At 34.0% G+C, this 15,732-nt stretch overlaps 1 protein-coding gene across 11 annotated transcripts in view; it reads right to left on the bottom strand.

Moving 5' to 3' along the window:
* The window catches only part of Ccdc18 (coiled-coil domain containing 18), a 105,506-nt gene that overhangs the window by 42,825 nt on the left and 46,949 nt on the right, over positions 1 to 15,732 (bottom strand). For all 11 annotated transcript variants that reach the window (XM_071618057.1, XM_071618058.1, XM_071618055.1 and 8 more), the window contains 3 exons: positions 10,023 to 10,139; positions 6,071 to 6,238; positions 240 to 382 (listed from right to left, as the gene is read on the bottom strand). In XM_071618057.1, coding sequence (XP_071474158.1) covers positions 240 to 382; positions 6,071 to 6,238; positions 10,023 to 10,139 — 428 coding nt within the window. The remainder of the gene's footprint in view (positions 1 to 239; positions 383 to 6,070; positions 6,239 to 10,022; positions 10,140 to 15,732) is intronic.

Raw genomic sequence — 15,732 nt, 5'->3', positions numbered from 1 at the left:
TAAACTAGATATGGCCTTTGCCTTAAAGAACTTTCAATATAGCAGAAAGGTTAAGGTATTAAACTATAATACAAAAAAAGGCATAATGAAGGATATGAGGGGATAAAAAATACTATATGAATTCAGATTATGAAGAAATAAATTCTTCAGGCAAATATTTCAGTGGTTACTAATTTTGAAACAGATATTACTGATATAAAAATGGGAAGGTAAATAAAATGAACATATTCACATTTTACCTGGAAGTACCAGTAAGCTCAATAACTTTCTGCCTTTTCAAATCTGCATCATGAGCAGCTGTTTCACATTTTTCCTCCATTTTTCTCAACTTTTCAGCTGAACTTTCCCTTTGTTTTTGAAGTTCTTGTTCCAGCTTTGATACCTTGTAAAGCAGTTCTCAGTAAGTATTTTAAATTACTAATAAACATTAGTCAAAAGAAAAACACTTTTATAAATATGTAGCCTACCATATTATTCCATTTCAGATGTATTTTTAAAAATCAGAGTAAACTGTGCATTAGAGGGGTGGCCTATAGTCCCAGCTACTTGGTAGGTTAAGTATCATTTGACCTCAGGAACAGGAGGCCAACGTGGGCATAGTAAGACCCCATCTCAAAAATAAATAAGTAAAATTTAAAATAATTTTAAAAATAAAAATAAATGATTAAAAAACCAAAATTATATTGAGCTGGGGTTGTGGCTCAGCGGTAGAGCGCTTGCCTAGCACGTGTGGGGCCCTGGGTTCGATCCTTAGCACCACATAAAAATAAATGAACAAAATAAAGGTATTGTGTCCAACTAAAAAATAAATATTAAAAAAAGCAAAATTATAGACCATGAAGCAATGTTTTAAAAAAATACAAAAACATAACTTACTTTTTAGCAATAAAGATACTCTATTCACATGTATCTTAAAAAAGTGGCAACATCATAAACACTAAAATAAGACATAAAACCCCAACAAGACTAGGGGGGAATAGCTCAGTGATAGGATACTTGCCCAGTACATACAAAGTCCTAGTTTCTATCCCCAGAACTGTAAATAAAAAGGAACAAGAATTGAATAAATACCTAAGTGTAGTGATGCACGACTGTCATCCTACCTACTTGGGAGGATGAGGCAAGAGGATATTAAGTTCCAGGAAAACCTGGGGAACTTAGCAAGACCCTGTCTCAAAATAAAATTAAAAGGGCTTGGGGTATAGCTCAGAGGTACAGTGCATGCCTAGCATGTACAAGGTCCTAGGTTTAATTCCCAGCATGGAAAAAGAAAAAATAATAATTTAGTAAATATTCTCCTTCTCACTCTCTACATCTGAAATAATCTTGTGTGTGTGTGTTCCTTTCTTTCTTCATAAATTGGCTAATTCAGTGAAATATTCCTAATTCCCATTTGACTATAAACTCTATAACCTGCATTTTTCCTGTCTATCTTTTTTACAATAAAAGAGGTCATTTTCTACCTATGTAAGTTAAATTGCTTCTTATGTGTTCTGGAATCAATTCCTATCCACATTCTCAGAAACCTCACACTATTGACACTCTTTCCTCCTTCCTGTATCTTCAATCTCTAGTATTTTATTTTCTTCTTTTTATCTTTCCCATCTCTTGTGGTGGTACTGGGAATTGAACCTGGAGCCTCACATAACACTAGTCAAGTACTCTACCACTGAGCTACATTTCTGGCCCTTTTTTTTTTTTTTTGAGATAGGTTCCTAGTAAATTACTGAGGCTGGCCTTGAACATGCAGTCCTGCTGCACCTCCTGAATAGTTGGGAATACAGGCAGGTGTCACCACAACCCCAACATTTTATTTTCTTAAATAACAGCCCTTAAACATGTTTCCCATTGTAAAAAAACTGTCTTTCATACCTATACCTTCCTCCACTTACCACCCTTTCTTTCAGCCCCTGCAAAGCCCAATTTCTATATTACTGTCTCATTTCTCATTTACACCTCAATCTACAGAAAAACTGTCTGTTCCATATAAACTGCGGTTAAATCACCAGTAGCTTCCAAGTTGCCAATTCATCAATGGACTTTTCCTAATGTCCATTTTACTTCCCAGTGATTCCAATAGCCTATGACAATGTCCTTCCTTTCTTCATAAAATATTTACGTTGGCTTCTATTTATCACATCCCTCCGGGATCTGTCCAAGCCAATCTTCTCACTTCTCATTCTGTAATCTGTTATTTCATGTTTTCAATGAACATTTATATGACTGTGGTTCTCAAAAATAACCTTTGCTTTTGACTTTAATATCCTTCCAGCTTTCCTAAAACCCCTCACAGAACTAAATAACTAAATAATATTAAAACAGCAGTAAGGGCAGAAGGTACAGTTTAATGGTAGAATGCTTGCCTAGCATGTGCAAAGCCCTGGGTTTGATCACAGTACCAATAAAGAATAAACAAACCAAAACAAAAGCAAAACCAAACCAAATACCTCCAGTACTCAGGAAATAGGGAAGGGAAACAAGGAAATCTACCTCCTGAATTCTTGATTAAACATCACACACATAAACACAAGGAATCTAAAGTAATAATCTGAAAGGCTCCAACATGAATCAATGTATATATAAAAGAAAACCAGAAAGAAAATTTATACTTAAGAAATTGTTGGATGCAAACTTCTGTAGACTCTTAAAGAAGTTAAAGAAAGGGCTGGGATTGTGGCTCAATGGACCGTGCTCGCTTAGAATATGTGAGGCATTGGGTTTGATCCTCAGCACCACATAAAAATAAATAAATAAAATAAAGGTATTGTGCCCATCTACAACTAAAATTTTTTTTTTCTAAAAGAAGAAGTTAAAAAGAACAAAGTATTGACTTAAAACAAAGAACAAAGATAATTATCATACAAAGAATTCAAATGAGGCCAGGCATAGTGGTGGCTCAGAAGGCTGAGGCAGGGGCAGGAGGATTCTAAGTTCAATGCCAACTTCAGCAAAAGCAAGGCACTAAACAACTCAGTGACACGCTGTCTCTAAATAAAATACAAATAGGGCTAGAGATGTGGCTCAGTGTCCAAGTGCCCCTGAATTCAATCCCAAGTACTGCCCCCACCAAAAAAAAAAAATTTTTTTCAAATGAACTAGTCAAGTTAAGGGGAAAACAACAACAAAAAGAAGAAACCTATAACATCACTACAGAAATAAAACCACTTTAAGAGGAACAAGAATCATAATCAGTCCTGCCAAAGTCAGAGTGAATTTACAAGGATTTAGGTAGTAGGAGTCAAATACCAAGGAGATGAAGAAATATTTCAGGGTGAGGCTATATAGTAGGCTTAGTAAGCAACAGGTCTAGACTTTAATGAAAGGAATGGAAAGTTACAGAAGATGTCTCTAAAAAATAAAACACAGAATACCTGGATGATACACAATTGAATGCACTGAAAGGAGTCTTTAGTTCCACCGGAGAGGCTATCTTAGAAGTTTTCTGTTGCTATAACTGAGTACCATATCATATACTGGCTGACTTAAAAAGAAAAAAGGTTTATTTTGTTCATGTTTTTGGAGGTGGTTCTGGAGTGGGGAAAGTCCAAAGTCACTATGCTGAAACTGAAGGCCTTCTTACTAATGGGGACTCTGCAGAGTCCCAATGTGGTACAGGGCATCACATTACCGTGAAAGGAGAACATAGAAGAAACAGAGCCAAAATGGCTTTTATAACACCCCCCACTCTCGAGATAACTCATCCATCAGTCCATAAGTAGATTCATTCATTCTTGAGGTCTGAGCTCTCATAACTCGATCTCTTCTTCTTCTTCTTCTTTCTTCTTTTTTTTTTTTTGGTATTGGGGATTGAACCCAGGGGAATTTTATCACTGAGCCACATCCCCAGCCCTTTTTTGTATTTTATTTAGAGACAGGATTTTGCTGAGTTGTTTAGGCCTCAACAAGTTTCTGAGGCTGGCTTTGAACTCGTGATCCTCCTGACTCAGCCTCCCAAGAGACTTGGATTTACAGGCATGCATCACTGCATCCAGCTCAATCACTTCTTAAAGGTCCCATCTGGTCCCAACTCTTATCTTACATTTCAACATGAGTTTTGGTGGGGGCATTCAAAGCACAGCAGAGGCTGAGGATAAATTTGAAATAATGAGAGATCATCCATTTGACAAAAAAACTAATCTTACAAATGTAGTAAGATTACATTGGAGGGCTGGGATTGTGGCTCAGTGGTAGCGTGCTTGCCTAGCACTTGCAAGGCCTTGGGTTCGATCCTCAGCACCACATAAAAATAAATAAGTAAGGGTATTGTCTCTAACTAAAAAAATAAAATGTTTTTTTTTTTTAAAAAAAGATTACATTGCAAAATGTATAAATTTTTCAATTTGTTTATTTCTGCAAATTTTCTTTTGAAAAGAGAAAAAAACAAAAGAAATGAAATATCTGTAAAGAATTCTGTGAGGTGAAGAGAGAGAGAAAGCCTACATCTTGGGAGCAAATTTTTATCCCTCACACATCAGATAGAGCACTAATCTCTAGGATATATAAAAAACTCAAAAGCTAAACACCAAAAACAAACAAACAAATAACTCAATCAGGGCGAAGGACCTGAACAGACATTTCTCAGAAGATGATATACAATCAATCAACAAATATATGAGAAAATGTTCATCATCACTAACAATTAGAGAAATGCAAATCAAAACTACTCTAAGATTTCATCTCACTCCAGTCAGAATGGCAGGTATTATGAATACAAACAATAAGTGTTGGCGAGGATGTGGGGAAAAATGTACACTCCTACATTGTTGGTGGGACTGCAAATTGGTAAAGCCAATATGGAAAGCAGTATGGAGATTCCTCTGAAATCTGGGAATGGAACCACCATTTGACCCAGCTTTTTCTCTCCTCGGTCTAAACCCAAAGGAATTAAAAACAGCGTACTACAGGGTCACAGCCACACCGATGTTTATAGCAGCACAATTCCAAATAGCTAAACTGTGGTACCAACCTAGATGCCCTTCAGTAGATAAATAGATTAAAAAAATGTGGCATATATATACACAAAGGAACATTACTCAGCAATAACAGAGAATAAAATCATGGCATTTGCAGGTAAATGGATGGCATTGGAGAAGATAATGCTAAGTGAAGTTAGCCAATCCCCCAAAACCAAATGCTGAATGTTTTCTCTGATATAAGGAGACTGATTCATACTGGGGTAGGGAGGGGGAGCATGGGAGGAATAGATGAGCTCTATACAGAGCAGAGGGGTGGGAGGGAATGGGAAGGGGCATGGGGGTAGAAATAATGGTGGAATGTGATGGACATCATTATCCAGAGTACATGTATGAAGACACGAACTGGTGTGAATATACTTTGTATATAATAAGAGATAATAAAAAATTGTGCTCTACATGTGAACTATGAATTGTAATGCATTTTGCTGTCATATATAAATAAAAAAAGAAGAAAAAATAATTCAGATAAATTTGGCAAAGAATGAAAGAAAAAAGGTTAGTACTCTAGTATAATAAATTCTCAAGGGCTCTTTCACTAAAGTAATAACTTTGTTTTTATTTTATTTATTTTTTATTTTTATTTTTTGCAGTGTTGAGGATCAAACCCAGGGCCTTGTGCATGCAAGGAAAATGCTTCTGTCACTGAGCTACCTCCCCAGTCCCATAACTTATCCTCAGAACTAAGTAGGAAGAGTATTTTCCTTTGGCAATTTTGTTTTAGTATACTGCTTTGCCATTTCTTTAGAGAATATCACACCATGTGCTGATCCAAAATGTCAACATTAGAAGGAATAATGATCCAGATAGGTAATATATTTGGGTTAAAAAAAAAAAGAAAAAGAGAGAGATTTAGTAGAGAACTCTAAATTATAACTAAATTGTGGCTGCAGTATTAGATAACAAATATGTGGTGACAGAATTAGATATTCAGGTCAGATTATGGAGGATTAGAACTTCATTTTTACAATATCAATACAGAGTATTTCTTATCATGTGAAATATTTAAAGTTAAATAACAATTTCTATAACTAAAAACTTGTTAATGATTTTTAAAATTTCTATTTCATAAAATAAAACCATCCAGTAATATATACCTGTTTTTCAAGTTTAGTCTGAATATCTTCTAGCTCTCCATTTCTAATTGTCTCTTGCTGTAACATTTGCTGCTGTTGCTGAAGAGTATGCTGTAGAATAACATTCTGCTCAGTGGTCTCTTGAAGACTGTGATTTTTTATCTTTAGCTCTTTCTGCAAACAGTATACCTAACAAATACATATATTTCTCATTACAATGAACTGTTTCAAATAAAAAGCAATAAAATGTCAAATCTGTCTTAATTATCCTCATTTATTATGTGGAGCAACTGTCATGAGGGTCAATAGTAGTCACAGTTTATTACATAGAAGGGTGGGGTTCGTTTTTCTGATGGAGAGGTATATTATAAGGTGGTTGCTGTCTGGAGATGTATCTTTTAAGATTGTCCTGTGTGATTAGATTATTTTGGCTGAGGTACTGAAACATGCTTTCTTTCTGGGAGCCTGCAATTATTTTGATACTTACAGGTTGGTCATTATTCATATCTGACCTAACCCATCCCTACCAAAAAAACCAGAAAACTCAGAACTTCCGAATCATAAACAGTCTTCCCTAGGCAGAAAAACTATACCTCTTGTCATATTTCACTGCAATGGAAAGGAATATGTTCTGTATGACTCCTCCTAGATGAAGTGAAAAATATAGGTAGCTATGGATTTCTCTACATTTCAGCTAATGCACTTTTTCTGCTTTGTGATAATAAATCACTGCCATGAAGTACTGCAAAAATATTAGTCAATATTTATTATTAGGTTTGGTTGTTATTTATAAAAGACTATTCCAGCAAATCACCCGGGAATATTCTTGCTCCAAAAAACATATACAAGGAATAACATTATCAGCTGAGAAATTTCACTCATTCACTCCAAATATTTAGTATTTGAATATGCTGGTCTCTAAAACTGATTTAAAAGATATTCTTAAAATTATCTAGTAGCACTGGTATTAAGAAGGGAAAAAACAAAAACAAAAACAAAAAAATGTCCTTTGCCCTAATAATCCAAATCCTAAAAACATGCTAACAGAAATCATTTAAAAAATAATATAAATATAAATAACCTAGCATAATTTAAAATATATTTTATAACATTTTTCACCTCCTCCAACAATAAGGCAAAGTTTTAATTAAAGAGGATATATATCAATCTAATTATAAATGATGTGTCCATTTAAAACCATAATTTACAAGACAGTAGTAAATGTAACATTTTATAAAATGAAATTAAGTTTGAAAATCACATTGCATCAATATAATTATGAAAAGATAAATGAAAAAGATAGTACCACAGAGAAAGGTGTATATAAATTTTCTTTGAAAGTTTTCCTATCATTGTTTATGTAATAATTTTTTTTAAATGAAGGGAAACAAAGCTAATCCTTTAAAGCAAAGACTCTTTCCAGAAGAAAGGAATTTTAATTCCTTGCAAGACATAGCACAAGAGAATCATGACTTGGTTCTTTTTTTTAATTATCCAGCCGATAAACACTCAGAAGCATCATAAAGGACTTAGGAACCACATATTCTTTGCTCATGATGAGAAAGAAGCTCTTTTAAAATTTCAAGCTTCTTTATATAATGATATTGGAAACCTGGAATAATCTTAATATTACAGGCAACTAGCTAATTTCTAATTCTGATTTTAATACTCATTTTTATCCTAATCCATTTTACTTAAGTCTGCCTGAAAATAATTTAGTGCAAATATTCATCAGTATTATCTGTTTTCTTTTTCTTCTTTTTTTTAATTTCTTTTTTTTTTAAAATAGTTGTGTATGGACAGCATGCCTTTATTTTATTTGTATGCGGAGCTGAGAATCAAATCCAGTGCCTCACACATGCTAGGCAAGCACTCTGCCACTGAGCTGCAGCCCCATCCCTACCTGTTTTCTTTATCAGCTCCTGACAAACTAAAGATCACACTTCTGTAGTGGTTTATTTTATATCAAACTAATGTCCCTACAAAAAATGTTTAAATACGTTTTTTTCTTTACTGGAACATCCTGTCTCACACTTACTTCCTATTTAAAGAGATAATGGGCAAAATATTTAAATATGATAAAACAGAAGAAAAAAAATAAGATCTAACCCAAAACACCAAGAAAGTCACATCATATAACAACAAATTTTATTTTATTCAGTAATCTAGTCACTGGCAAAACTTCAATTATAGGGCTGGGTTTGTGGCTCATGCTTGCCTTGCATACATGGGGCACTGGACTCAATCCTCAGCACCACATAAATAAATAAAATAAAGATATTGTGTCCTACAATAAAAAAAAATTTAAAAATATATACGTTGATGTATATAATGTTAGCTGTATCCAAATAATAATTTACAATATTATCCATCAATAAATAAAAATAAATAAAGATATTTTATAACATTTCATTGTACTGTACTTTAACTTCTAGATAGCTTGACTTTAAAGTAAATATAGGGGAAAAGAACAAAAAAAATTTAAAAAAAAAAGAAAAAGTAAATATAGGGGCTGGGCATGGTGGCACATGCCTGTAATCCCAGTGACTAGGGAGACTGATGTAGGAGAGAATCATAAGTTCAACAATACCTCAGCAACTTAGTGAGGCCCTAAGCAATTTAGCAAGACTGAGGAACAAAAATAAAATAGAAGAATTCTGAGTTCTTTCGACATAATAAGCAAAGTGCTAGACATTAAGGATACAGAGAGAATAAGATAACTCAAGAAAGGTCTTTATTACCTGAGAAACTTATTTCAATATAGAAAGTTTAATTTCTAAATCTAATTCTCTTTTGGGGGGGCGGAATTGAACTCGGGGCACTCAACCAATGAACCACATCCACAGCACTTTCTTGTATTTTATTTAAAGACAGGGTCTCACTGAGTTGCTTAGTGCCTCGCTTTTGCTGAGGCTGGCTTTGAACTCATAATCCTCCCTGCCTCAGCTTCCCAAGATGCTGGGATTGTAGGCATGTGCCACAGCACCCAGCTCTAAACCTAATTCTTAATTCTTCAGACAATGAGAAGAAACAAAAACAAAATAGAAAAATTTGGAATAATTTCACTCTAAATCTAAATATTACTTATTTTATATTAGATGTTTTTTATATTAGAATTGCTCTGTGATATTAGTAATTTATCTGATTCTCTAAACAATAAATAATTAGAATTTTAAGGGAAAATATATATATAATATTTTGTTTTTTAGTTGTAGTTGGACAAAATACCTTTATTTTATTTATTTATTTTCATGTGGTGCTGAGGATCGAACCCAGGGCTTTGCACATGCTAGGCAAGCACGTTACCACTCAGCCACAACTTCAGCTCCTATATAGATATATTTTATATTTATTTTTTAGTTGTAGTTGGATACAATACCTTTTTATTTATTTATTTTTATGTGGTGCTGAGGATTGAACCCAGGGCCTCGTACGTGCTAGGCAAGCACTCTACCACTGAGCCATAACACCAGCCCATGGTTTTATATTTTAAGTTGCACTGAAATAAAGGTTGTTCTTTAAAGAATATAAAATTTGGAATGTACATTTTAATATCAGCTACATAAGGATATAGTATATTAGGGGCCAGGGATATAGCTCAGTTGGTAGAGTGCTTGCCTTACATGCACAAGGCCCTGGGTTCAATCCCCAAAACCACTAAGAAAAAAAAAATACACCATAAAGTATCTTAAAAATAACTCAAAGAGGCCGGTCATGGTGCCACATGCCTGTAATCCTAGCAGCTGGGAGGATGAGATAGGAGGACTGCAAAGCCAGCCTCAGCAAAAGCAAGGCGCTAAGAAACTCAGTTGAGACACTGTCTCTAAAAAACATACAAAATAGGGCTGGGGATGCAGCTCAGTGAGCAAATGCCCTCTGTAGTTTAATCCCTGGTACCAAAAATAAGTAAATAAAACTTATTTAGTAAAGAAATCACATGAAAATTGTGCTACATATAAAGGAAATAACTTACCTCTTCAGATTTCTTCTTCAGCTGTTTTTCAAACTTTTCCTTATTTCCTTCCAATTGATTCAAATGCAGGGCAAGCTCTTCCTTACAAATTTCTAATGCTGAATCTAGTTGTCTAACCTAAGCAAGGAAAAGGGAAGGGGAAAAAAAAAAAAAAAGGAAAATCATCTAATATAATGAATGCTTATTACACACTCAATATTTTACAGATTTATCTCCTAAAGTTTACCTCACTGCTTCAAACAGTAAATATACAGTCATAGTTAGAATATAAAATGTTATTACAGAAGAGATAATATTGAGAAAACTAATTCTTTGTAAGAAAACAAAAGGGAAACCAGAGAATGGAATACTGAAGAATAAAGAAGTGATAGACAGTAGAGGACATTCTAGGAAAAGGAAGTATTCAAAGAGGAAGGCACTGTGAAAGGGAATGGAGAAGCTGGAAGGAGGTTAGAGTTATCAAGAGTATAAAATTGTAGGACATGGTCATTGAATAATAAGAATGATAAGATAAACTAGAGCCAATTGTCAAGAATCTTCAAGTCAAACACTTAAAAACATTTTCTTAAAAAGGTAAAGCAGTCTTTAAGCACATTTTTTAAAGTTGTAGATGGACACAATATCTTTATTTATTTTTTTATGTGGTGCTGAGGATCAAACCCAGTGCCTCACGCATGCAAGGTAAGCGCTCAAGCAAGCCCTCAACCACCAAGCTACAACCCTGGCCCCTAAGCACACATTTTAAACCCTCTTAAACAAGAAAAATAGGAAAGTAAGAACCAATTTACAAATCAGTATATTGTTAATGCTGTTAAGATAATATTTTGAAATGCTGACATTAATAAGTATATGAAAATATTGCTGGACAAGGTGGCACAAGCCTATAATAATCCTGCTGCTGAGGCACGGAGGATGACAAATTTAAAGCCAGCCTCAGCAATTTAGTAGGACCCTGTATCAAAAAAACAAAAAGAAAGTCTAGGGGGGCTGGGGATGTGGCTCAAGCGGTAGCGCGCTCGCCTGGCATGCGTGCGGCCCAGGTTCGATCCTCAGCACCACATACAAAGATGTTGTGTCCGCCAATAACTAAAAGAAATAAATGTTTAAAAAATTCAAAAAAAAAAGAAAGTCTGGGGATATAGCTCAGTGGTAGAGCACCCCTGGGTTCAATCATCAGTACTGAAGAAAAAAAAGAAAATATTTTGTCAGCTAGGGAAAAAAATACAAGACTTCTTTGTTTAGAATCTATGAGAATATTTTCAAAAGGACAGCAATATAACTTGGATTACTTGTGTTTACACAGTTGCAAAATGCTTTATAACATCAATATTAAAGAACAACTCATAATAATTTTTTCAAAATATTTAATTAAAGCTCCTCAATTTGTACATATGTTCCATATCCCATCTATTAATAATATTCTTGTCTTAATCCTTTCTTTTCCTTGTTGTAATTCTGAGCTTCTGGAGGTGGTTTTTCTTTTTTCCTTTTTAAAAAAATTCTGTCAGAGGGATGGGGTTGTGGCTCAGTGGTAGAGTGCCCACCTAGCATGCACAAGGCACTGGGTTCGATCCTCAGCACCACATAAATGTAAAATAAAGTTATTGTATCCACCTAAAGCTTAAGACTAAATATTTTTTTTAAAAGTTCTGGCAGAAAATTGACCTGAGGAGTGTTTTTCTCTCTTACTGCTAGTAACATTCAAGGAGGCAACCTTCAAAGTGTCAAAGAAATCTCAACAAGACTAGGAGAAAAAGAAAAAAATGTTCCACTTGCAGATATTAATCTCCATCATGAAATTATCCTTGCAACTCTTATTTCTAAAAGGGGAATCTTGAACTGGGAATGGTGGAATATGGCTATAATCCCAGTTACCTAGAAGGGTGAGGCAGGAGAAGACCAAGTTCAGTTGGGTTCATTTGCCAGCCTGGGCAACTGATCAAAAGTTTGTTTGTTTTTTTTTTTTGAGATAAAAAGGGTTGGGGAATGTAGAACTAGGGATGTAGCATAGTGGTGGGATAACCCTAGATTCAATTGGTTTGACCCTTGTTAAAAAGTTTTAATGCTTCAATGGGTTATATCCAATTGAAATATAGATTTTAACTCAGTAATAGGTTAAGGACTTGGGGGAGATAAGGGAAATACTTACAGATTAAAATTTAAAAAGACACTCACTCTCAGGGTCACACAAATACTGGCCCTTTATGTGTATAATCCTAAGAGTGTCTCCTTAAATTTTGCACTAATGGCATCTCATTTGATTTACCTTAGTTCCAGGTCTGCAGCATAGCCAGATATTCTGCAAGTCTAACAAGTTCCCAGGTGATGCTGATGCTACTAGTCCATAAACCATACTTATAGTAATAGTGTTATAAAGAACATTTTCAAAACACTGGGGAAATTTCATTATGAACTATATTGAATGATGTTGCTGAATTTATGACCTCTTTAAGGTGTAGGGTGACCCCATAACAGAAAGTTTCTGCTCATGGAAGATGCATGTTTATGTATTCAGGAAAATTAAAGTATTATGACATGTACAACCTTGTCTCAGGTGGCTGGCAAAAAAGAAGTATTTGTGTAGGAGGAGGTAGGTGTACACACAAGCATGCATGTATGTGTGCATAGAGAGAAATGAAGTGAGTGTACCTAGATTATAATGGACAATGAATCTGGATGAAAGGTACACAGATGCTCCCTGTAGTAGTATTTCAAATTTTTTGAGGGTTTGAAATTTTAAAAATATATTTAAATTAATAAATTAATTAAAATTAATAATAAACAAATTTTGATGGGCTTTCTGATTTAATCAGAGCTTGAGAGTCTGAATCACATATGAATACATTGTGCACTGTATATGCATCCCTTGCAAACATACACATACACGAATGAACAAAATCAAAACATACTGACAGATATACATGTATATAAAGGCATGAAGCCAAAGAAACTTCTCAAATACACCATCTGGGGACAAGTAGGTGGGGCTTTAGGCTGTATATCTTCAACAACAGCAATTAAGCTCTTCTGTTTATTTTTCCACTTAAGATTTTTTTTTTTTTTTGAGGGAGCAGGGAAAAAATCCAGAGTAGAAAATAAATAGAAAACAAGAAAAATACCTTAATACCTCCCTTACTTTATTTATTTATTTTTGGTACTGGGGATTGAATCCACATCTCATGCATGTTAGGCAAGTGGTCTAACACTGAGCTACATTCCCAGCCGCCAAACAATAGAAAATAAATGAACAAAATCTTAAGAAGTACTGTATCAATTTTCTGTTTAAGAGGCAACATAATTTGCTTGATTTATTGGTCTCTGGTTACCTGTTTAGAATTTTATCACCAACTATTTAGCTATTATTAATCATAATTTTATAATTGATACAACTTTAAATTCATCCTCTTAACTTTCCTGTATATAGAAAACTCATAGTACTTCCTTGCAGAGAACAACTGAGGCATGCAAGGGGATATAGACAAAAATCATAAAAGGAATAATGACATAATCAGGAAAAGTAGGCTTCAGATTTCTGTTTTGATGCTACAGATAATAGAGGTTAAGAATCATTTAAGTATAACTTGAATCATGGAAATTCTGCTTCTATATTTCTTTCTTATTTTGATTTTTTACCCAAACAGCAAACCTGTTAAAGGTATTAAGGGAATAAAATACAGCATCAGATTTCATTCCCTTACTAATTTTCTTTCCATCGCATACCTGGCTTGAAATATATGGAAATACCTTACTAGATAACTGCCTAGATGTTTAGGTAGTTTAATGAAGTTGCTATTTTTTTTTTTTTTTTGGAGGGGGGATTATTTCATGAAATAATTTCTGTCCTATGACCTTTATATACTAAAGATTTTTTTTTTTTTTTGGTACCAAGAATTGAACCCAGGGGTGCTTAACCACTGAACCACATCCCTAGCCCTTTTTATATTTTAATTAGAGACACGGTCTCTCGCTAAGTTGCTTAGAGCCTTGCTAAGTTGCTGAGGCTGGCCTTGAATTTGCAATCCTTCTGTGCCCAACTACTAATGATTTTTCAATGTTAATAAATTTTGAGATTTTTCTTACATGAGGAAATAAATTGAGATGGCATTTACTATTAAAGAATTGAGAATGTCATAGGAATAGTTATGAATAAGCATAATTATACTTACATGGGCATACAGTCACAAAATGAACTAAAAACAAAACACCAAGAAAAAGTAAATAATGTATTTTTTTAAACAATATGATAGAATAAGGTAGCAGTATATTTGGACATATCAAATTTGAACCTCTGAAAAATGCAAAGGAGAAAATATTGAATATATAAGAGTTTTTCCCATTATCCACAGAGGATATATTTTAAGAACCACAGATAGTACTAAACCCTATATATACTATTTTTTCCTGTATATAAATACTCCAATGTAATGCCCTTTTGATCTCAACTAAGCACTTATCAGGCAGTATGGCTGTAACATTTGTAGTTTAAGGTACTACAGTAAAGCCAGCATAAATTTCTTTTTCCTTCTTTAAAATTTCACACATAGATTTGTCCTTACCATAAATCTTAGCAACTTCAGCATATAGTATTTTTCCATTTCTTATTAAATCCAGAACTTTCACCTTTTCCCTTAAAGGAGAACTTTATACCTTAGTTTGGGCAAATCTGAATTGCCATCATCACTACTTTCATAGTTTAGGATCACTATTAAATAAAGTAAGAGCTATTTAAACATAAGCACTATAATACTAGTTCATCTTATAGCACAGATGGCTCCTAAGTGATTAATGGGCAGTTAGTACATACTAAGTGGATACAATGAGAAAGATATGATGAAATAGATGGGGACAAATACAAGATTTCATCGTACTACTCAGAATAATGCACAATGTAAAACTCATGAATTGTCTCTCAATTTTTCTAATATTTTTGAACTGCGGTTGACTACATGTAACTGAAACCATGGAAAGTGAAATCACAAATGAGATGATACTGTATAATAATTAGTTATTAAATTTTTAACTTAGCATATGCTAAGCATTTTATATATCTAGTTTTGTTTAATACACTGCTATTCTTCTGAGGTGTTGTTATCCCCATCTTAGAGAGGAAAAAATTAAATTTCAGATGGCTTAAATAATCTCAAACTAAGTTATATCCAGTTAATAGGCATCTTGAGGCCAAAAGTGAAACCCAAGTTAATTCAGCAACCTGGTCCATGTTTTTAATCATTAAGATATACTAGCCACAAATCCATATTTTAGCTGAAAATTATGGATTCATCACTTAATTAACCTTACCAGCAGAACTGGTAAAAAGAAGCAAAACTAGATTTACTTGCTTTGTTAATTCTTTACTGGTAATGCTAATAAGTTGCAATTATAGCTAAAGCTAAGACCTTTTTTTGTGTGTGTGGAGTTGGGGATTGAACCCAGGGCCTTGTGAATATGAGGCAAGCACTCTACCAAGTGAGCTATCCCCAGCCCAAAAGACAATTTTTTAATGGTTCAGAAAATCATAGGACCAAATAGGCTAGATAATCCACAAATCACATTATCAACTATCAAATGATTAAGATTAAAATTCAATGTAAAGAAAATATGCTGCTGGGCATAGTGGTGCACTCCTCTAATTCCAGCAACTCAGGAGGTGGAGGTAGAACTGTAAATTCCAAGTCAGTCTCAGCAACTTAGTGAGAACCCTATCAACTTA

The sequence above is a fragment of the Marmota flaviventris genome, chromosome 10 (assembly GCF_047511675.1).
Source record: "Marmota flaviventris isolate mMarFla1 chromosome 10, mMarFla1.hap1, whole genome shotgun sequence".
NCBI lineage: Eukaryota > Metazoa > Chordata > Mammalia > Rodentia > Sciuridae > Marmota > Marmota flaviventris.
Note: the sequence above shows the minus strand (reverse complement) of the source record. Positions and strands in the feature narration are given on the sequence as shown.